A 23,299-nucleotide genomic window follows, 5' to 3' on the forward strand; every position below is an offset into this window, starting at 1 on the left:
GTATAATATTTGTGAAGATTTTATATATTACATTTAAATGGGTAATCCCTTTGTAATTACTACATTGCATTTTACCTCCTTTTTTAAAAATCAGACATGTAAGACCTTTTTTCCATTCTGATGGCATTCTTTCTTTTTCCCATATCATATTTATGTATTTACTTATGTATTCTTCCTAACAGAACTTGGCTTTCTTGTTTTATTAATTCTGCAGTAATAGAGTCCTCACCCGGAGCCTTGTTATTTTTCAATTATATTATTCATTCCTTCTTTCACTTAATTCATGATGGGACATTCAACAAAGGGCTGAGCTGTTAAATATTTACTATCTCTATTATTTATTTAAGAGCTCTTCAAAATACTCAGTCCATCTATCTAAAATTTCTTTTTCATCTCCTATTATTTTACCTTGCTTATCCTTACATGCATTGAGTTTTGGTTTATTGCAATTTTTTTATAATTAAAGTTTACCTATAAAATTTTCTATTTTAATTTTGAGAATTGACTTCTTGTATTGTTTGTAATTGTTCATTAATAATTTCTCTTTTCTTCTTCCTACATTTTGTATTGACTTCCCTTCTGTAGTTATTATATATTTCACATTTTGATCTTGTTTCATGTTGTAACTTTATTTTTCTAGCTTCATTTTTATTTTCCACAAACCTAAGACAATCATTGCCAAACCAATCTGCATTTCTTCCTTGTTTCTCTATTCCTATATTGTCAGTTGCAGATTGTGTGATTGATTGTTTGATTTTATTCCATTCTAGTCCCACACTTTCTTCCTCATCATTATCATTGTACAAAACAAAATGCTGTGATTAAGAGAATTTTATTTGTGTTGATACATTCCAGCATTTGGCCGAAAGGATAGGAGTCTGACTGTTTTTTTTTGTGGTTATCCCCAGTCTCCTCCGTAACACCCATCTGTAAATGAAAGATTCGAACGCTTGTTAGGAATAGAACCACTAGGCACCTGAGAACCACACGCAATCACAGTCACACGATAAGTTTATATCTTCTTCTGCTTCCAGTGATCTTCTTCCTGCCGCTATTGACACAAATCTCACGGAAGGTACTGCAAAAGAGAAGGAGGAAACACTTCAGATCTGCAGTTGAAACTCAGCGGTAAGTGTCGCAGTACTTCTTCACTTCTTCCTTCATTTCCTTTCTTTCTTTCTTTTTCTTCCTCTTCTTTTCCTTCTTATCTTCTTTTTCTCCTCCTCCTCCTGCTTTGGCTTCTGTTGTTCATTCCTCAGTGCTGATGCTTCTTGAAACTAACAATTTCATATTCTGTGTCTTAATTTTTTCTTATGTCCTGTATTTGTTTCGCTGTGTTCGTGGCATCCATCACACTCTAAGTACATGATCCCAAGGCACTTAATACCCTGACACACACCCAGACAGACAGTGATGAATGGGACTGTGATCTTTTGCGATGCGTGAGTGAAAGCGGTAGATGACACAGTATGCCACATTGTGCTAATATGGTCTTACTGAGTAATTGAAGAAGTGAGGCCTATGCTTGGACCCTACTAAGGCAAATAAGTGGTATGCAACAGTGAGGAAAGCTTTCATTCTCACCACATTGACGCAGATGTTCATGATTTGTATCAGGAATGTGACGCGCTCCTGTCTAGCCACTTTCCGGGAGAGTATTCGGGAAGACCCCAGCGAAGTGGTCGGAAAAATCTCGAGTCATGGTACGGATAGTGGGGATCTCAAAGGCAGAAGAAGTGTGAAGACATCGCTTGAATATCAAGATTCCTTTACTTCCACTTTCATCAAAACGACTCTGGTAAGAGCGAACAATATGTGCAGCTGGCACTGCATAGCAAACATGCTAACGTATTGAGGGACCACAAGAATGCTGTCTCAGGTATGAGGGTTCAGGAAGTTGTTCTTTACGACTGATTAATGATTTTTACAGATGGGTTCCATCTACACATCCTTCTAAAATATGTTTTCTCTAGCCATGTGACAAGTGTCAGGTCATTTAATTGGCCCGAATAGCAACTCATATACTCGTTTGAGTAGTAACTTCTATTAATAGAATGGAACATGTGTATGCAGCTAAGCTGTACCCCACGGTAGTTAATTGAATACTGCCTGTCACGGGAAATAATATGGCAATGAAATTTCTGGTCGCAGACGCAATCTACCTACTGTGCAACTGGCTACCAACTAATATCAGTCTACATCACAAACAAAACAAGCATCTAATATCTACAAGAGCACTAATCATCATTACTCAACCATAACTACACACCCACAATCACTACCATCAACGCTACAAATCGCAGTACTTGATACAATACACAACTTGTCAGACCAGAAATCTCATTGAGAAGTTTTGCACGTAAGAGTGAAATTAAATGTAGTCCGGCACTAGCGATGTCTGTGGAGGCATGTGCTTCCCATTGTGTAATGCCTCCCATAATGTCCCTGACTGTTCGGTTTCACTCTGCGGTAAGCGAAATCGTTCGGGCTATTCCTAATATCTTGTATCTGCAATTGATGGACCTAATTTTGGTCACATTTATGATAGTGGATGAGAAATTGCTAAGATTTAGATGCCAGCTGTGGTGTGGAGGGCAAAATAAATTTGTAGCTGCCCTTGTTACCTGCGTTCGATTTGCCGGATATCTCGTATTTAACGGAAGGTAATGAATGTACAGGACTTGCCTGAGTTGGCATGCCACGCGACATCTCGGAAATGAGATTGAGAACATTCTCAAAGTTCTAAGTGGTCCTACCGAAGCAACGAGTTGTTCTTGAGGGTCAGCCAAGTGGGAGATATACCCGATGAACCCTTTCCCTGAAGCGGTCAATAAACAATGCCCGCGTGCGGTGTCTCCTAACAAGGTACTCAAGAGAACATTGTGAGCTGAATGCCATGACTTGACTTAGGAGGAGGGCATGGGCAAAATTAACATGACAGGGAAATTTTGAACATTGCCACTCAGCAAATATTCTGTTGCATGATTAAGTTATGGGAGTGTTGAAGCATGAGACATGAACACAAACACACACCACGCCTGACACACATAATACAGTCTGCTAACACGTTCTGTCTTCAGTATTGTCGACAAATTTCTTGTGTTCTCTCCTATTCTGTCATCTCTCCACTTGTCTCTCTGCTTCTATCACATCCTCTCTGCAGCATCTATGTATTATTCTGTCTTTTCACGTCTCCTCTCGTGTCCTTCTCCGTCTTCTGTTGCAGTCCGTCTTCTGCCATCTCTGCAGTCACCTCTGTTATGCGTCCTGTATTCTCTTCTCTTCTCTTCTCTTCTCTTCTCTTCTCTTCTATGAGATCCCTTGCCTTATGTTCACACCTCTGCTACCTCTTTTGCTGCCGTATCCTATCCAATCCTATCCTATCCCTGCCCTCTTCTTTCTTCTCCCTCCTCTTTTGTCTCACCATTCCTCTCCTTTCCTCCTCCTTTCTCATCCCTGTTCCCTTGTTCTGCCTTGAGTCCACCTGCATCTTCTCTTCTCATTTCTTCACTTCTCTCTTATTAAGACTTCATTGCTTTCTTCATGTGTTGTCCGTTGTCTCCTTCTATTTCGCACTCCTATGGTCTTTCCTCATGACCCAGGGGGTAACTCAGTCACTTTTGTGACTTTGTTACGGACTGGACGACCAGGGGGTTCTATCCCAGACAGGGGCAGAGGATTCCTCCTCTAGCCTCTGCGTCCAGACTGGCTCTGGGCCCCACCCGTCCCCACAAGCACCTGCATGGCGTATAGTGAGACGACTTCATTTATGTTCTCTCCTCTTCTCTTTTCCCTTCCCGTCCATTCACTGCACTGTTCCTTAAGCTGCTCTTTGCTCTTCCTTCTCTTATTTTTGGCTCTCCTTTCATCTTCTCAAGAATACTATGATCTTCACTTGGTTCTTCTCCCGTTGCCACTTGTCATCTTTCACTTTTTCCTTGTCCTCTCTCCTCTTCTATCTTCTGTCTTCCTTCTCTTCACTAATATGTCTTCCCTTCCATATTCTTAAAATTTGCATACCACGTAGTGTATTGAAATATAAAAACAAGTACACAAACAAACTGTCAACACTTTAAATGACACACTATTTCTTCCATATATTCTTTCTCTAATTTCTCTTCTCCTCTCCGTTCCCCTCTCTGCCATCTTGTTCTCTCCTATGTTCTCTTTTTTATTTTCTTCTTCTTCTTCTTCTCCTCCTCCATTCTCTCTCCTCTTGTCCTGTCCTGTTTTTTTAAAATGTGGGGAGACTTCAAATCCTTTCAGACTCATTTCCACTTCCGATGAAGTGAACACTGTTTCTGTCTCTCGTTCTTCCAGGAAATGGAGCATTCTTCATTCCTACTTGCAGTTGAGCCACTTCGTGTGGAGTGTGGATACTGTCTTCACCATTCTAGTTTTGCCGCTTTCCAGGGATCCCTGTTGGACAATACCGTGTTGCACCAAGAGGGACAACCCCTTACTTGCGTTGCCCGCCCCCCACGACGAGGACGTACTAGAATGGACTTGGGGGGGCAGCGGATTTTGCCTCTAGTTGTCCTTCACACAGACAGCAAGTAATCAGCTTTCTGATTATGTTATTTCAGGAATTTACTATTACTTCACATTTTTTGCTTGATTCAGTTTTTGGATGCACACGTGCACCAGTGTCCTGTTTCGCCAATGAAGGATGCCTCTTGACATGAAAAAATTTCAAGTTGAACTAGGAGCCCGTTGCAGACCTAACTGATTTTACGTGCCAGCTATATGGAAGAAAATCCACAAAGTTTAGTTTTAAATAAATGAAGATGAAGTTTGCAAATTCCAGATTTTCAGAAATGCAAAGACAGCCTGCATTGTGATGGAAACAATCTGTGAAGTGGGTCTATGCGTTTTTGTGGACATTAACTGATGCATCATTCATTGTTACACCCCCTCGCCACGGTGAGGCACAGGACTTTGAGGGGGGGATATGAATTCCTGGTCCGTCTTCAAGAACCGAGGATTCCATATCCGAAATAAAGGGCACATGTTGGAACCCATCCCAATGCCGATACTGCTCTAACTTGCATCGACCGAGAGTCGACTCATTGCCTTTAGGGCCTGAGTCGGAATGACGGTCTGAGCTCATGAAGAACAATAAGAGCATCTTTTGGAATACCAGTCCACGTCTCTTCATTTCACCACATCCTTCCTATCATTTATCCATATAGGTATGTGTAGCTATCTGCGGTTAAGTTCCTAAGTTTATGTGTTCTCCCTCCCTCTGTGACACCCCTCCCCACCACCCCCCGGGAATCCCATCTTGAGTCAACTCTCCGGAAACCTGTGCAGTTGATGATAAACAATAAGAGAGCCTTTCATGAATAGGGAGAGTAAATTCCTGCCTCCGCAATCAATGTTCAGTTGCATCCTTGAGACTTTTCAGTATGAATTTGCTCGGACATCCCTTGCGCATTCCTGGACCTCTTCTGAGCTACCTTACTTGCCACTGTCTAACATCTCTCACCCCATGATTTAACTAACATATAGAAACGAGCAGCAGATTTTGCTAAAACATGATGCTTTTTTATTTTCCATTCTCTAAGGTTACGCTGTCTTAGTTTCAGATGTCCTCAAAACGAAGGAGCCAATACTAGACCCACGTCTGTGTACTGAGAGGACTGTGCGGACGGGACCTGCTCTTTTTTTGAGACGTTGGGACTGCAATCGCTGGCAATGGACACACGTAAATTTACAGATCTTTTGGTGTTAGTTAGAGTTTGCCGGCCATGCATCATGCATGCAAGACATACAGACAGAATGAAGAAGGAGGAGGAACCACCAAGCACATGAAGTGAGTTGTATTATTTGGTATTATAGTTTTTTAGTGCAGATATATTATATGTGACCTGTTAATCTGTACGTGTGTGTTGCCAGTTGTGTTTTTACACATAGTTTTCATTGCTTAAACATACCGGGAGCTGTTAACAGCTCAATGTCATAACATCCTGTACTCTGCTACATTATATAAACACTTCAATAGATATCAACAAGTACTAAGCTCAGTGTCACGTTGTCCTGTTTGAAATCGTGACAAGCTTCCTCGGAACGTATACAATGTAATGTGCCCGCATCTTATACAAGAGTGCCTAGACTGTCGCTTGTTGACTGCTTCCACGATCATTATGGACGAGGCTCAGAAATTTAGGAACAGTGGTATGTTCTTTTAACTGACACGCATTCTGGAATGTCGCCGTGGATTTGTAGCTGTGTCGTAATCCAAAGCTCTGTACTTTGAAAGCTGGCGGCTAAGGCAGAGCATCCATTCACATAGGTCTATGATAAATATAAATATAAATGAAGAAGAGCCAAACTTCATATACCTTCAAAATATCTACCCTAATTTTTTGAGGAACATCAGTCAGCCTAATCCCTACCTTGGATTATTCAATTCGCATAGTTACAATATTGATCTACTCTCTTCCCTATCTATCCTATTGATTTCTGTTGATATATTCCAATATTTGGCCAAAAGCATACGAGCCTGACTGTTTTATCACGATATCTGTCTTCTGTGTTGTTGCGCCCTGTAGTATGGTAGATGTTTACCAACGTTTCTGGGGGGAATGCGGTTCTCTATGGAATGCTTCCGCACGCCTCGAAGTGTGTGAATGAGGGGCTTCCATGACCGGTTCAGGAGATGTCCGTCTTCCCTGTTGTTGAAGTTATCGGGATGTAATTCAATCTCAATGGCTTCCCTGATTATCCGATTTATGTGGTTGTCACCAGTCTACCCCATAGCACCGACCTGTAAATGAAAGATTCAATTGCTTGTTAAGAATATAATCATTAGGAACATGAGAATATAATCATTAGGAACATGAGAAACACACGCAATCACAGTCACTGAACAAGTTTGTTTCTTCTTCTGCTTCCAGTGATCTTCATCCCGCCACTCTCGCACAAATCTCACAGAAAGTACTGCATAAGATGACCGCGGAACACTTGAGATGTACGGTTGAAACACATCTGTAAGAGTCGAGTACTTCTTAATTTCTCCCTCGTCTACTTTTCCTTCTTCTTCCTCTTTTTCATCCACTCCCTTTTCCTTCTTAAAATCTTCTTCCTCCTCTTTTCCTTCTTGTACTACATCTTCTTCTGCTTCTGCTGCCACTTGTGCACCTCCGCAGGTTGAACTTATGCTGCAGGCAGTAGTGCTCCCCCGCTGGTGGTGCTTCTGTTGCAGCCACTTGTTCTCCCTCGCTGGTGGTGATGCTATTGCATCCACGTGTTCTCCCACGTTGGTGGTGCTTGTGTTGCAGCCACTTGTTCACCCCCGCTGGTGGTGCTTGTTTTGTAGCCACTTGTTCACCCTCGCTGGTGTTGCTTCTGGTGCAGCCACTTGTTCTCCCTCGCTGGTGGTGCTTCTGGTGCAGCCACTTGTTTCCCACGCTGGTGGTGCTTCTGGTGCAGCCACTTGTTTTCCCACGCTGGTGGTGCTTGTTTTGCAGCCACGTGTTCTCCCCCGCTGGTGGTGCTTCTGGTGCAGCCACTTGTTCTCCCACGCTGGTGGTGCTTGTTTTGTAGCCACTTGTTCTCCCTCGCTGGTGGTGCTTCTGGTGCAGCCACTTGTTTTCCCACGCTGGTGGTGCTTGTTTTGTAGCCACTTGTTTTCCCTCGCTGGTGGTGCTTGTTTTGCAGCCACGTGTTCTCCCACGCTGGTGGTGCTTGTGTTGCAGCCACTTTTTGCTCCCCCGCTGATGCTGCTGCCGCCATTGCTGCTACCTACAACAGATCTGCCATAAATTTTGAGGAAAATCAGTCACCCTAATCCAGCCCCACCCCACCCCCCTCTGGATTATTGAATTATCGTGGTTATCTCTAACCGATTGATGATATGTTACAGTGATAAGAGAATTTGATTTCTTCTTCTCAAGCTCTACAGTCCACTGTGAACTTTGGCTTCCTTCACAATTCATCCCCAGGCCTGACGATCCTTAGCTACAGTATGCCAGTTTTTAATTCCCATAATTTTCAAATCTATTTCATCTTTCCACTTTTTACATGGCCTGCCTCTCTTCCTTACCCCACCATATTAGTTAACATTATATTTTTTGCCATTCGTTCCTTGGCCATTCTTACACTGTGTCCTTACCATCTCAGTCTCAATGATTTTATAACTTTTACAATAACTTCACTTTCTAATATATACTCTATCACCTTATTCGTTCTTATTCTCCAGTTTTCTCTTTTCTTTGTGATTCCAGAAATTTTCCTAATACTTTTTCCTTCAAATGTTCTAAGGGCATTCATTCCATCAGCCGCCATTGTCCAAGTTTCTGACCCATAGCTCAAGATAGGTCTTATTAGTGTTTTATACATTTTCATTTTTCTTGACTGAAGTTTAGATCTCAAAATTTTAATATGTGCATAATATGCACAGTTTGCTAACATTATTTTATTACTTATGTCTTCCTTCAATTTATCATCGTTATTTATTACTGAACCCACATATGTAAACTTTTCAAGCCTTAAATATTAAAATCACCTATTGCAATATTTTCAAGATCTCTTCCTGCTAATAATGTGAACATTTTCAAATATTTAGTTTTCTCTTCATTTATTTCTAATCCCATTTTCTTTCCTTCGTCCTCTAATGCAATTACTCTTTTTTACAGTCCTGGGATATTTCTTGCAGTTAGTACAATGTCATCAACATAGGCACATATTTGTATACAATATTTCCTTTCTCAACAGTTCCTTCTAAGACTTTATTTAGTGCTATATTAAATAGTGTTGCTGATAGTGCATCCTCCTGTCTTACTCTTACCATTGTATTAAAGGATCTACTACTTTTATTGCTTATCTTAACTTTTTATGTGTTACCCTGTAAAGTCATTCTTATTAGTCTTATTATCTTTTCTTATTATACCATCATGCTCTAAGGCTGTAAACAATTGATTTATATATATTCTATGAAAAGCTTGTCTAATAACAATAAATAGAATGTGTAAATTCGTATTATATTCATAACACTTTTCCGTTGTCTGTCTCATTACAAATATTTGCTCAGGGTTACTGCTGTTAAGTCTGAATCCACATTGGTAATCGCCTATTATCTCTTCAATATATACATTAAGTCTTTTGAGTATAATATTTGTGAAGATTTTATATATTACATTTAAATGGGTAATCCCTTTGTAATTACTACATTGCATTTTACCTCCTTTTTTAAAAATCAGACATGTAAGACCTTTTTTCCATTCTGATGGCATTCTTTCTTTTTCCCATATCATATTTATGTATTTACTTATGTATTCTTCCTAACAGAACTTGGCTTTCTTGTTTTATTAATTCTGCAGTAATAGAGTCCTCACCCGGAGCCTTGTTATTTTTCAATTATATTATTCATTCCTTCTTTCACTTAATTCATGATGGGACATTCAACAAAGGGCTGAGCTGTTAAATATTTACTATCTCTATTATTTATTTAAGAGCTCTTCAAAATACTCAGTCCATCTATCTAAAATTTCTTTTTCATCTCCTATTATTTTACCTTGCTTATCCTTACATGCATTGAGTTTTGGTTTATTGCAATTTTTTTATAATTAAAGTTTACCTATAAAATTTTCTATTTTAATTTTGAGAATTGACTTCTTGTATTGTTTGTAATTGTTCATTAATAATTTCTCTTTTCTTCTTCCTACATTTTGTATTGACTTCCCTTCTGTAGTTATTATATATTTCACATTTTGATCTTGTTTCATGTTGTAACTTTATTTTTCTAGCTTCATTTTTATTTTCCACAAACCTAAGACAATCATTGCCAAACCAATCTGCATTTCTTCCTTGTTTCTCTATTCCTATATTGTCAGTTGCAGATTGTGTGATTGATTGTTTGATTTTATTCCATTCTAGTCCCACACTTTCTTCCTCATCATTATCATTGTACAAAACAAAATGCTGTGATTAAGAGAATTTTATTTGTGTTGATACATTCCAGCATTTGGCCGAAAGGATAGGAGTCTGACTGTTTTTTTTTGTGGTTATCCCCAGTCTCCTCCGTAACACCCATCTGTAAATGAAAGATTCGAACGCTTGTTAGGAATAGAACCACTAGGCACCTGAGAACCACACGCAATCACAGTCACACGATAAGTTTATATCTTCTTCTGCTTCCAGTGATCTTCTTCCTGCCGCTATTGACACAAATCTCACGGAAGGTACTGCAAAAGAGAAGGAGGAAACACTTCAGATCTGCAGTTGAAACTCAGCGGTAAGTGTCGCAGTACTTCTTCACTTCTTCCTTCATTTCCTTTCTTTCTTTCTTTTTCTTCCTCTTCTTTTCCTTCTTATCTTCTTTTTCTCCTCCTCCTCCTGCTTTGGCTTCTGTTGTTCATTCCTCAGTGCTGATGCTTCTTGAAACTAACAATTTCATATTCTGTGTCTTAATTTTTTCTTATGTCCTGTATTTGTTTCGCTGTGTTTGTGGCATCCATCACACTCTAAGTACATGATCCCAAGGCACTTAATACCCTGACACACACCCAGACAGACAGTGATGAATGGGACTGTGATCTTTTGCGATGCGTGAGTGAAAGCGGTAGATGACACAGTATGCCACATTGTGCTAATATGGTCTTACTGAGTAATTGAAGAAGTGAGGCCTATGCTTGGACCCTACTAAGGCAAATAAGTGGTATGCAACAGTGAGGAAAGCTTTCATTCTCACCACATTGACGCAGATGTTCATGATTTGTATCAGGAATGTGACGCGCTCCTGTCTAGCCACTTTCCGGGAGAGTATTCGGGAAGACCCCAGCGAAGTGGTCGGAAAAATCTCGAGTCATGGTACGGATAGTGGGGATCTCAAAGGCAGAAGAAGTGTGAAGACATCGCTTGAATATCAAGATTCCTTTACTTCCACTTTCATCAAAACGACTCTGGTAAGAGCGAACAATATGTGCAGCTGGCACTGCATAGCAAACATGCTAACGTATTGAGGGACCACAAGAATGCTGTCTCAGGTATGAGGGTTCAGGAAGTTGTTCTTTACGACTGATTAATGATTTTTACAGATGGGTTCCATCTACACATCCTTCTAAAATATGTTTTCTCTAGCCATGTGACAAGTGTCAGGTCATTTAATTGGCCCGAATAGCAACTCATATACTCGTTTGAGTAGTAACTTCTATTAATAGAATGGAACATGTGTATGCAGCTAAGCTGTACCCCACGGTAGTTAATTGAATACTGCCTGTCACGGGAAATAATATGGCAATGAAATTTCTGGTCGCAGACGCAATCTACCTACTGTGCAACTGGCTACCAACTAATATCAGTCTACATCACAAACAAAACAAGCATCTAATATCTACAAGAGCACTAATCATCATTACTCAACCATAACTACACACCCACAATCACTACCATCAACGCTACAAATCGCAGTACTTGATACAATACACAACTTGTCAGACCAGAAATCTCATTGAGAAGTTTTGCACGTAAGAGTGAAATTAAATGTAGTCCGGCACTAGCGATGTCTGTGGAGGCATGTGCTTCCCATTGTGTAATGCCTCCCATAATGTCCCTGACTGTTCGGTTTCACTCTGCGGTAAGCGAAATCGTTCGGGCTATTCCTAATATCTTGTATCTGCAATTGATGGACCTAATTTTGGTCACATTTATGATAGTGGATGAGAAATTGCTAAGATTTAGATGCCAGCTGTGGTGTGGAGGGCAAAATAAATTTGTAGCTGCCCTTGTTACCTGCGTTCGATTTGCCGGATATCTCGTATTTAACGGAAGGTAATGAATGTACAGGACTTGCCTGAGTTGGCATGCCACGCGACATCTCGGAAATGAGATTGAGAACATTCTCAAAGTTCTAAGTGGTCCTACCGAAGCAACGAGTTGTTCTTGAGGGTCAGCCAAGTGGGAGATATACCCGATGAACCCTTTCCCTGAAGCGGTCAATAAACAATGCCCGCGTGCGGTGTCTCCTAACAAGGTACTCAAGAGAACATTGTGAGCTGAATGCCATGACTTGACTTAGGAGGAGGGCATGGGCAAAATTAACATGACAGGGAAATTTTGAACATTGCCACTCAGCAAATATTCTGTTGCATGATTAAGTTATGGGAGTGTTGAAGCATGAGACATGAACACAAACACACACCACGCCTGACACACATAATACAGTCTGCTAACACGTTCTGTCTTCAGTATTGTCGACAAATTTCTTGTGTTCTCTCCTATTCTGTCATCTCTCCACTTGTCTCTCTGCTTCTATCACATCCTCTCTGCAGCATCTATGTATTATTCTGTCTTTTCACGTCTCCTCTCGTGTCCTTCTCCGTCTTCTGTTGCAGTCCGTCTTCTGCCATCTCTGCAGTCACCTCTGTTATGCGTCCTGTATTCTCTTCTCTTCTCTTCTCTTCTCTTCTCTTCTCTTCTATGAGATCCCTTGCCTTATGTTCACACCTCTGCTACCTCTTTTGCTGCCGTATCCTATCCAATCCTATCCTATCCCTGCCCTCTTCTTTCTTCTCCCTCCTCTTTTGTCTCACCATTCCTCTCCTTTCCTCCTCCTTTCTCATCCCTGTTCCCTTGTTCTGCCTTGAGTCCACCTGCATCTTCTCTTCTCATTTCTTCACTTCTCTCTTATTAAGACTTCATTGCTTTCTTCATGTGTTGTCCGTTGTCTCCTTCTATTTCGCACTCCTATGGTCTTTCCTCATGACCCAGGGGGTAACTCAGTCACTTTTGTGACTTTGTTACGGACTGGACGACCAGGGGGTTCTATCCCAGACAGGGGCAGAGGATTCCTCCTCTAGCCTCTGCGTCCAGACTGGCTCTGGGCCCCACCCGTCCCCACAAGCACCTGCATGGCGTATAGTGAGACGACTTCATTTATGTTCTCTCCTCTTCTCTTTTCCCTTCCCGTCCATTCACTGCACTGTTCCTTAAGCTGCTCTTTGCTCTTCCTTCTCTTATTTTTGGCTCTCCTTTCATCTTCTCAAGAATACTATGATCTTCACTTGGTTCTTCTCCCGTTGCCACTTGTCATCTTTCACTTTTTCCTTGTCCTCTCTCCTCTTCTATCTTCTGTCTTCCTTCTCTTCACTAATATGTCTTCCCTTCCATATTCTTAAAATTTGCATACCACGTAGTGTATTGAAATATAAAAACAAGTACACAAACAAACTGTCAACACTTTAAATGACACACTATTTCTTCCATATATTCTTTCTCTAATTTCTCTTCTCCTCTCCGTTCCCCTCTCTGCCATCTTGTTCTCTCCTATGTTCTCTTTTTTATTTTCTTCTTCTTCTTCTTCTCCTCCTCCATTCTCTCTCCTCTTGTCCTGTCCTGTTTTTTTAAAATGTGGGGAGACTTCAAATCCTTTCAGACTCATTTCCACTTCCGATGAAGTGAACACTGTTTCTGTCTCTCGTTCTTCCAGGAAATGGAGCATTCTTCATTCCTACTTGCAGTTGAGCCACTTCGTGTGGAGTGTGGATACTGTCTTCACCATTCTAGTTTTGCCGCTTTCCAGGGATCCCTGTTGGACAATACCGTGTTGCACCAAGAGGGACAACCCCTTACTTGCGTTGCCCGCCCCCCACGACGAGGACGTACTAGAATGGACTTGGGGGGGCAGCGGATTTTGCCTCTAGTTGTCCTTCACACAGACAGCAAGTAATCAGCTTTCTGATTATGTTATTTCAGGAATTTACTATTACTTCACATTTTTTGCTTGATTCAGTTTTTGGATGCACACGTGCACCAGTGTCCTGTTTCGCCAATGAAGGATGCCTCTTGACATGAAAAAATTTCAAGTTGAACTAGGAGCCCGTTGCAGACCTAACTGATTTTACGTGCCAGCTATATGGAAGAAAATCCACAAAGTTTAGTTTTAAATAAATGAAGATGAAGTTTGCAAATTCCAGATTTTCAGAAATGCAAAGACAGCCTGCATTGTGATGGAAACAATCTGTGAAGTGGGTCTATGCGTTTTTGTGGACATTAACTGATGCATCATTCATTGTTACACCCCCTCGCCACGGTGAGGCACAGGACTTTGAGGGGGGGATATGAATTCCTGGTCCGTCTTCAAGAACCGAGGATTCCATATCCGAAATAAAGGGCACATGTTGGAACCCATCCCAATGCCGATACTGCTCTAACTTGCATCGACCGAGAGTCGACTCATTGCCTTTAGGGCCTGAGTCGGAATGACGGTCTGAGCTCATGAAGAACAATAAGAGCATCTTTTGGAATACCAGTCCACGTCTCTTCATTTCACCACATCCTTCCTATCATTTATCCATATAGGTATGTGTAGCTATCTGCGGTTAAGTTCCTAAGTTTATGTGTTCTCCCTCCCTCTGTGACACCCCTCCCCACCACCCCCCGGGAATCCCATCTTGAGTCAACTCTCCGGAAACCTGTGCAGTTGATGATAAACAATAAGAGAGCCTTTCATGAATAGGGAGAGTAAATTCCTGCCTCCGCAATCAATGTTCAGTTGCATCCTTGAGACTTTTCAGTATGAATTTGCTCGGACATCCCTTGCGCATTCCTGGACCTCTTCTGAGCTACCTTACTTGCCACTGTCTAACATCTCTCACCCCATGATTTAACTAACATATAGAAACGAGCAGCAGATTTTGCTAAAACATGATGCTTTTTTATTTTCCATTCTCTAAGGTTACGCTGTCTTAGTTTCAGATGTCCTCAAAACGAAGGAGCCAATACTAGACCCACGTCTGTGTACTGAGAGGACTGTGCGGACGGGACCTGCTCTTTTTTTGAGACGTTGGGACTGCAATCGCTGGCAATGGACACACGTAAATTTACAGATCTTTTGGTGTTAGTTAGAGTTTGCCGGCCATGCATCATGCATGCAAGACATACAGACAGAATGAAGAAGGAGGAGGAACCACCAAGCACATGAAGTGAGTTGTATTATTTGGTATTATAGTTTTTTAGTGCAGATATATTATATGTGACCTGTTAATCTGTACGTGTGTGTTGCCAGTTGTGTTTTTACACATAGTTTTCATTGCTTAAACATACCGGGAGCTGTTAACAGCTCAATGTCATAACATCCTGTACTCTGCTACATTATATAAACACTTCAATAGATATCAACAAGTACTAAGCTCAGTGTCACGTTGTCCTGTTTGAAATCGTGACAAGCTTCCTCGGAACGTATACAATGTAATGTGCCCGCATCTTATACAAGAGTGCCTAGACTGTCGCTTGTTGACTGCTTCCACGATCATTATGGACGAGGCTCAGAAATTTAGGAACAGTGGTATGTTCTTTTAACTGACACGCATTCTGGAATGTCGCCGTGGATTTGTAGCTGTGTCGTAATCCAAAGCTCTGTACTTTGAAAGCTGGCGGCTAAGGCAGAGCATCCATTCACATAGGTCTATGATAAATATAAATATAAATGAAGAAGAGCCAAACTTCATATACCTTCAAAATATCTACCCTAATTTTTTGAGGAACATCAGTCAGCCTAATCCCTACCTTGGATTATTCAATTCGCATAGTTACAATATTGATCTACTCTCTTCCCTATCTATCCTATTGATTTCTGTTGATATATTCCAATATTTGGCCAAAAGCATACGAGCCTGACTGTTTTATCACGATATCTGTCTTCTGTGTTGTTGCGCCCTGTAGTATGGTAGATGTTTACCAACGTTTCTGGGGGGAATGCGGTTCTCTATGGAATGCTTCCGCACGCCTCGAAGTGTGTGAATGAGGGGCTTCCATGACCGGTTCAGGAGATGTCCGTCTTCCCTGTTGTTGAAGTTATCGGGATGTAATTCAATCTCAATGGCTTCCCTGATTATCCGATTTATGTGGTTGTCACCAGTCTACCCCATAGCACCGACCTGTAAATGAAAGATTCAATTGCTTGTTAAGAATATAATCATTAGGAACATGAGAATATAATCATTAGGAACATGAGAAACACACGCAATCACAGTCACTGAACAAGTTTGTTTCTTCTTCTGCTTCCAGTGATCTTCATCCCGCCACTCTCGCACAAATCTCACAGAAAGTACTGCATAAGATGACCGCGGAACACTTGAGATGTACGGTTGAAACACATCTGTAAGAGTCGAGTACTTCTTAATTTCTCCCTCGTCTACTTTTCCTTCTTCTTCCTCTTTTTCATCCACTCCCTTTTCCTTCTTAAAATCTTCTTCCTCCTCTTTTCCTTCTTGTACTACATCTTCTTCTGCTTCTGCTGCCACTTGTGCACCTCCGCAGGTTGAACTTATGCTGCAGGCAGTAGTGCTCCCCCGCTGGTGGTGCTTCTGTTGCAGCCACTTGTTCTCCCTCGCTGGTGGTGATGCTATTGCATCCACGTGTTCTCCCACGTTGGTGGTGCTTGTGTTGCAGCCACTTGTTCACCCCCGCTGGTGGTGCTTGTTTTGTAGCCACTTGTTCACCCTCGCTGGTGTTGCTTCTGGTGCAGCCACTTGTTCTCCCTCGCTGGTGGTGCTTCTGGTGCAGCCACTTGTTTCCCACGCTGGTGGTGCTTCTGGTGCAGCCACTTGTTTTCCCACGCTGGTGGTGCTTGTTTTGCAGCCACGTGTTCTCCCCCGCTGGTGGTGCTTCTGGTGCAGCCACTTGTTCTCCCACGCTGGTGGTGCTTGTTTTGTAGCCACTTGTTCTCCCTCGCTGGTGGTGCTTCTGGTGCAGCCACTTGTTTTCCCACGCTGGTGGTGCTTGTTTTGTAGCCACTTGTTTTCCCTCGCTGGTGGTGCTTGTTTTGCAGCCACGTGTTCTCCCACGCTGGTGGTGCTTGTGTTGCAGCCACTTTTTGCTCCCCCGCTGATGCTGCTGCCGCCATTGCTGCTACCTACAACAGATCTGCCATAAATTTTGAGGAAAATCAGTCACCCTAATCCAGCCCCACCCCACCCCCCTCTGGATTATTGAATTATCGTGGTTATCTCTAACCGATTGATGATATGTTACAGTGATAAGAGAATTTGATTTCTTCTTCTCAAGCTCTACAGTCCACTGTGAACTTTGGCTTCCTTCACAATTCATCCCCAGGCCTGACGATCCTTAGCTACAGTATGCCAGTTTTTAATTCCCATAATTTTCAAATCTATTTCATCTTTCCACTTTTTACATGGCCTGCCTCTCTTCCTTACCCCACCATATTAGTTAACATTATATTTTTTGCCATTCGTTCCTTGGCCATTCTTACACTGTGTCCTTACCATCTCAGTCTCAATGATTTTATAACTTTTACAATAACTTCACTTTCTAATATATACTCTATCACCTTATTCGTTCTTATTCTCCAGTTTTCTCTTTTCTTTGTGATTCCAGAAATTTTCCTAATACTTTTTCCTTCAAATGTTCTAAGGGCATTCATTCCATCAGCCGCCATTGTCCAAGTTTCTGACCCATAGCTCAAGATAGGTCTTATTAGTGTTTTATACATTTTCATTTTTCTTGACTGAAGTTTAGATCTCAAAATTTTAATATGTGCATAATATGCACAGTTTGCTAACATTATTTTATTACTTATGTCTTCCTTCAATTTATCATCGTTATTTATTACTGAACCCACATATGTAAACTTTTCAAGCCTTAAATATTAAAATCACCTATTGCAATATTTTCAAGATCTCTTCCTGCTAATAATGTGAACATTTTCAAATATTTAGTTTTCTCTTCATTTATTTCTAATCCCATTTTCTTTCCTTCGTCCTCTAATGCAATTACTCTTTTTTACAGTCCTGGGATATTTCTTGCAGTTAGTACAATGTCATCAACATAGGCACATATTTGTATACAATATTTCCTTTCTCAACAGTTCCTTCTAAGACTTTATTTAGTGCTATATTAAATAGTGTTGCTGATAGTGCATCCTCCTGTCTTACTCTTACCATTGTATTAAAGGATCTACTACTTTTATTGCTTATCTTAACTTTTTATGTGTTACCCTGTAAAGTCATTCTTATTAGTCTTATTATCTTTTCTTATTATACCATCATGCTCTAAGGCTGTAAACAATTGATTTATATATATTCTATGAAAAGCTTGTCTAATAACAATAAATAGAATGTGTAAATTCGTATTATATTCATAACACTTTTCCGTTGTCTGTCTCATTACAAATATTTGCTCAGGGTTACTGCTGTTAAGTCTGAATCCACATTGGTAATCGCCTATTATCTCTTCAATATATACATTAAGTCTTTTGAGTATAATATTTGTGAAGATTTTATATATTACATTTAAATGGGTAATCCCTTTGTAATTACTACATTGCATTTTACCTCCTTTTTTAAAAATCAGACATGTAAGACCTTTTTTCCATTCTGATGGCATTCTTTCTTTTTCCCATATCATATTTATGTATTTACTTATGTATTCTTCCTAACAGAACTTGGCTTTCTTGTTTTATTAATTCTGCAGTAATAGAGTCCTCACCCGGAGCCTTGTTATTTTTCAATTATATTATTCATTCCTTCTTTCACTTAATTCATGATGGGACATTCAACAAAGGGCTGAGCTGTTAAATATTTACTATCTCTATTATTTATTTAAGAGCTCTTCAAAATACTCAGTCCATCTATCTAAAATTTCTTTTTCATCTCCTATTATTTTACCTTGCTTATCCTTACATGCATTGAGTTTTGGTTTATTGCAATTTTTTTATAATTAAAGTTTACCTATAAAATTTTCTATTTTAATTTTGAGAATTGACTTCTTGTATTGTTTGTAATTGTTCATTAATAATTTCTCTTTTCTTCTTCCTACATTTTGTATTGACTTCCCTTCTGTAGTTATTATATATTTCACATTTTGATCTTGTTTCATGTTGTAACTTTATTTTTCTAGCTTCATTTTTATTTTCCACAAACCTAAGACAATCATTGCCAAACCAATCTGCATTTCTTCCTTGTTTCTCTATTCCTATATTGTCAGTTGCAGATTGTGTGATTGATTGTTTGATTTTATTCCATTCTAGTCCCACACTTTCTTCCTCATCATTATCATTGTACAAAACAAAATGCTGTGATTAAGAGAATTTTATTTGTGTTGATACATTCCAGCATTTGGCCGAAAGGATAGGAGTCTGACTGTTTTTTTTTGTGGTTATCCCCAGTCTCCTCCGTAACACCCATCTGTAAATGAAAGATTCGAACGCTTGTTAGGAATAGAACCACTAGGCACCTGAGAACCACACGCAATCACAGTCACACGATAAGTTTATATCTTCTTCTGCTTCCAGTGATCTTCTTCCTGCCGCTATTGACACAAATCTCACGGAAGGTACTGCAAAAGAGAAGGAGGAAACACTTCAGATCTGCAGTTGAAACTCAGCGGTAAGTGTCGCAGTACTTCTTCACTTCTTCCTTCATTTCCTTTCTTTCTTTCTTTCTTTTTCTTCCTCTTCTTTTCCTTCTTATCTTCTTTTTCTCCTCCTCCTCCTGCTTTGGCTTCTGTTGTTCATTCCTCAGTGCTGATGCTTCTTGAAACTAACAATTTCATATTCTGTGTCTTAATTTTTTCTTATGTCCTGTATTTGTTTCGCTGTGTTCGTGGCATCCATCACACTCTAAGTACATGATCCCAAGGCACTTAATACCCAGACAGACAGTGATGAATGGGACTGTGATCTTTTGCGATGCGTGAGTGAAAGCGGTAGATGACACAGTATGCCACATTGTGCTAATATGGTTTTACTGAGTAATTGAAGAAGTGAGGCCTATGCTTGGACCCTACTAAGGCAAATAAGTGGTATGCAACAGTGAGGAAAGCTTTCATTCTCACCACATTGACGCAGATGTTCATGATTTGTATCAGGAATGTGACGCGCTCCTGTCTAGCCACTTTCTGGGAGAGTATTCGGGAAGACCCCAGCGAAGTGGTCGGAAAAATCTCGAGTCATGGTACGGATAGTGGGGATCTCAAAGGCAGAAGAAGTGTGAAGACATGGCTTGAATATCAAGATTCCTTTACTTCCACTTTCATCAAAACGACTCTGGTAAGAGCGAACAATATGTGCAGCTGGCACTGCATAGCAAACATGCTAACGTATTGAGGGACCACAAGAATGCTGTCTCAGGTATGAGGGTTCAGGAAGTTGTTCTTTACGACTGATTAATGATTTTTACAGATGGGTTCCATCTACACATCCTTCTAAAATATGTTTTCTCTAGCCATGTGACAAGTGTCAGGTCATTTAATTGGCCCGAATAGCAACTCATATACTCGTTTGAGTAGTAACTTCTAATAATAGAATGAAACATGTGGATGCAGCTAAGCTGTACCCCACGGTAGTTAATTGAAGACTGCCTGTCACGGGAAATAATATGGCAATGAAATTTCTGGTCGCAGACGCAATCTACCTACTGTGCAACTGGCTACCAACTAATATCAGTCTACATCACAAACAAAACAAGCATCTAATATCTACAAGAGCACTAATCATCATTACTCAACCATAACTACACACCCACAATCACTACCATCAACGCTACAAATCGCAATACTTGATACAATACACAACTTGTCAGACCAGAAATCTCATTGAGAAGTTTTGCACGTAAGAGTGAAATTAAATGTAGTCCGGCACTAGCGATGTCTGTGGAGGCATGTGCTTCCCATTGTGTAATGCCTCCCATAATGTCCCTGACTGTTCGGTTTCACTCTGCGGTAAGCGAAATCGTTCGGGCTATTCCTAATATCTTGTATCTGCAATTGATGGACCTAATTTTGGTCACATTTATGATAGTGGATGAGAAATTGCTAAGATTTAGATGCCAGCTGTGGTGTGGAGGGCAATATAAATTTGTAGCTGCCCTTGTTACCTGCGTTCGATTTGCCGGATATCTCGTATTTAACGGAAGGTAATGAATGTACAGAACTTGCCTGAGTCGGCATGCCACGCGACATCTCGGAAATGAGATTGAGAACATTCTCAAAGTTCTAAGTGGTCCTACCGAAGCAACGAGTTGTTCTTGAGGGTCAGCCAAGTGGGAGATATACCCGATGAACCCTTTCCCTGAAGCGGCCAATAAACAATGCCCGCGTGCAGTGTCTCCTAACAAGGTACTCAAGAGAACATTGTGAGCTGAATGCCATGACTTGACTTAGGAGGAGGGCATGGGCAAAATTAACATGACAGGGAAATTTTGAACATTGCCACTCAGCAAATATTCTGTTGCATGATTAAGTTATGGGAGTGTTGAAGCATGAGACATGAACACAAACACACACCACGCCTGACACACATAACACAGTCTGCTAACACGTTCTGTCTTCAGTATTGTCGACAAATTTCTTGTGTTCTCTCCTATTCTGTCATCTCTCCACTTGTCTCTCTGCTTCTATCACATCCTCTCTGCAGCATCTATGTAATATTCTGTCTTTTCACGTCTCCTCTCGTGTCCTTCTCTGTCTTCTGCCTTCTCTGCAGTCACCTCTGTTATGCGTCCTGTATTCTCTTCTCTTCTCTTCTCTTCTCTTCTATGAGATCCCTTGCCTTATGTTCACACCTCTGCTACCTCTTTTGCTGCCGTATCCTATCCAATCCTATCCTATCCCTGCCCTATTCTTTCTTCTCCCTCCTCTTTTGTCTCACCATTCCTCTCCTTTCCTCCTCCTTTCTCATCCCTGTTCCCTTGTTCTGCCTTGAGTCCACCTGCATCTTCTCTTCTCATTTCTTTACTTCTCTCTTATTAAGACTTCATTGCTTTCTTCATGTGTTGTCCGTTGTCTCCTTCTATTTCGCACTCCTATGGTCTTTCCTCATGACCCAGGGGGTAACTCAGTCACTTTTGTGACTTTGTTACGGACTGGACGACCAGGGGGTTCTATCCCAGACAGGGGCAGAGGATTCCTCCTCTAGCCTCTGCGTCCAGACTGGCTCTGGGCCCCACCCGTCCCCACAAGCACCTGCATGGCGTATAGTGAGACGACTTCATTTATGTTCTCTCCTCTTCTCTTTTCCCTTCCCGTCCATTCACTGCACTGTTCCTTAAGCTGCTCTTTGCTCTTCCTTCTCTTATTTTTGGCTCTCCTTTCATCTTCTCAAGAATACTATGATCTTCACTTGGTTCTTCTCCCGTTGCCACTTGTCATCTTTCACTTTTTCCTTGTCCTCTCTCCTCTTCTATCTTCTGTCTTCCTTCTCTTCACTAATATGTCTTCCCTTCCATATTCTTAAAATTTGCATACCACGTAGTGTATTGAAATATAAAAACAAGTACACAAACAAACTGTCAACACTTTAAATGACACACTATTTCTTCCATATATTCTTTCTCTAATTTCTCTTCTCCTCTCCGTTCCCCTCTCTGCCATCTTGTTCTCTCCTATGTTCTCTTTTTTATTTTCTTCTTCTTCTTCTTCTTCTCCTCCTCCATTCTCTCTCCTCTTGTCCTGTCCTGTTTTTTTAAAATGTGGGGAGACTTCAAATCCTTTCAGACTCATTTCCACTTCCGATGAAGTGAACACTGTTTCTGTCTCTCGTTCTTCCAGGAAATGGAGCATTCTTCATTCCTACTTGCAGTTGAGCCACTTCGTGTGGAGTGTGGATACTATCTTCACCATTCTAGTTTTGCCGCTTTCCAGGGATCCCTGTTGGACAATACCGTGTTGCACCAAGAGGGACAACCCCTTACTTGCGTTGCCCGCCCCCCACGACGAGGACGTACTAGAATGGACTTGGGGGGGCAGCGGATTTTGCCTCTAGTTGTCCTTCACACAGACAGCAAGTAATCAGCTTTCTGATTATGTTATTTCAGGAATTTACTATTACTTCACATTTTTTGCTTGATTCAGTTTTTGGATGCACACGTGCACCAGTGTCCTGTTTCGCCAATGAAGGATGCCTCTTGACATGAAAAAATTTCAAGTTGAACTTGGAGCCCGTTGCAGACCTAACTGATTTTACGTGCCAGCTATATGGAAGAAAATCCACAAAGTTTAGTTTTAAATAAATGAAGATGAAGTTTGCAAATTCCAGATTTTCAGAAATGCAAAGACAGCCTGCATTGTGATGGAAACAATCTGTGAAGTGGGTCTATGCGTTTTTGTGGACATTAACTGATGCATCATTCATTGTTACACCCCCTCGCCACGGTGAGGCACAGGACTTTGAGGGGGGGATATGAATTCCTGGTCCGTCTTCAAGAACCGAGGATTCCATATCCGAAATAAAGGGCACATGTTGGAACCCATCCCAATGCCGATACTGCTCTAACTTGCATCGACCGAGAGTCGACTCATTGCCTTTAGGGCCTGAGTCGGAATGACGGTCTGAGCTCATGAA

The 23,299-nt window shown here is 41.0% G+C and overlaps 1 protein-coding gene across 16 annotated transcripts in view; it reads left to right on the top strand.

Annotated features, from left to right (window-relative positions):
* The window catches only part of LOC110839140 (uncharacterized), a 77,915-nt gene that overhangs the window by 21,408 nt on the left and 33,208 nt on the right, over positions 1–23,299 (top strand). For 7 of the 16 annotated variants that reach the window (XR_015536510.1, XR_015536507.1, XR_015536508.1 and 4 more), the window contains 7 exons: positions 1,035–1,128; positions 4,321–4,556; positions 5,583–5,815; positions 10,144–10,237; positions 13,430–13,665; positions 14,692–14,924; positions 19,253–22,742. The exons of 1 other annotated variant lie outside the window; for it this stretch is intronic. Coding sequence is in view for 2 of the 15 variants with exons in the window: in XM_087353695.1 (XP_087209821.1) it covers position 5,815; positions 10,144–10,237; positions 10,727–10,907; positions 13,430–13,669 (516 nt within the window). In the remaining 13 variants the exon portion in view is untranslated. 8 more of the 16 variants (XR_015536513.1, XR_015536517.1, XM_087353695.1 and 5 more) reach the window with 8 other exon arrangements.

Source organism: Zootermopsis nevadensis, unplaced genomic scaffold, assembly GCF_977971745.1.
Source record: "Zootermopsis nevadensis isolate Lab colony 2312 unplaced genomic scaffold, Znev_1.0 Znev_ptg000022l, whole genome shotgun sequence".
In the NCBI taxonomy this organism is placed as follows: Eukaryota; Metazoa; Arthropoda; class Insecta; order Blattodea; family Termopsidae; genus Zootermopsis; species Zootermopsis nevadensis.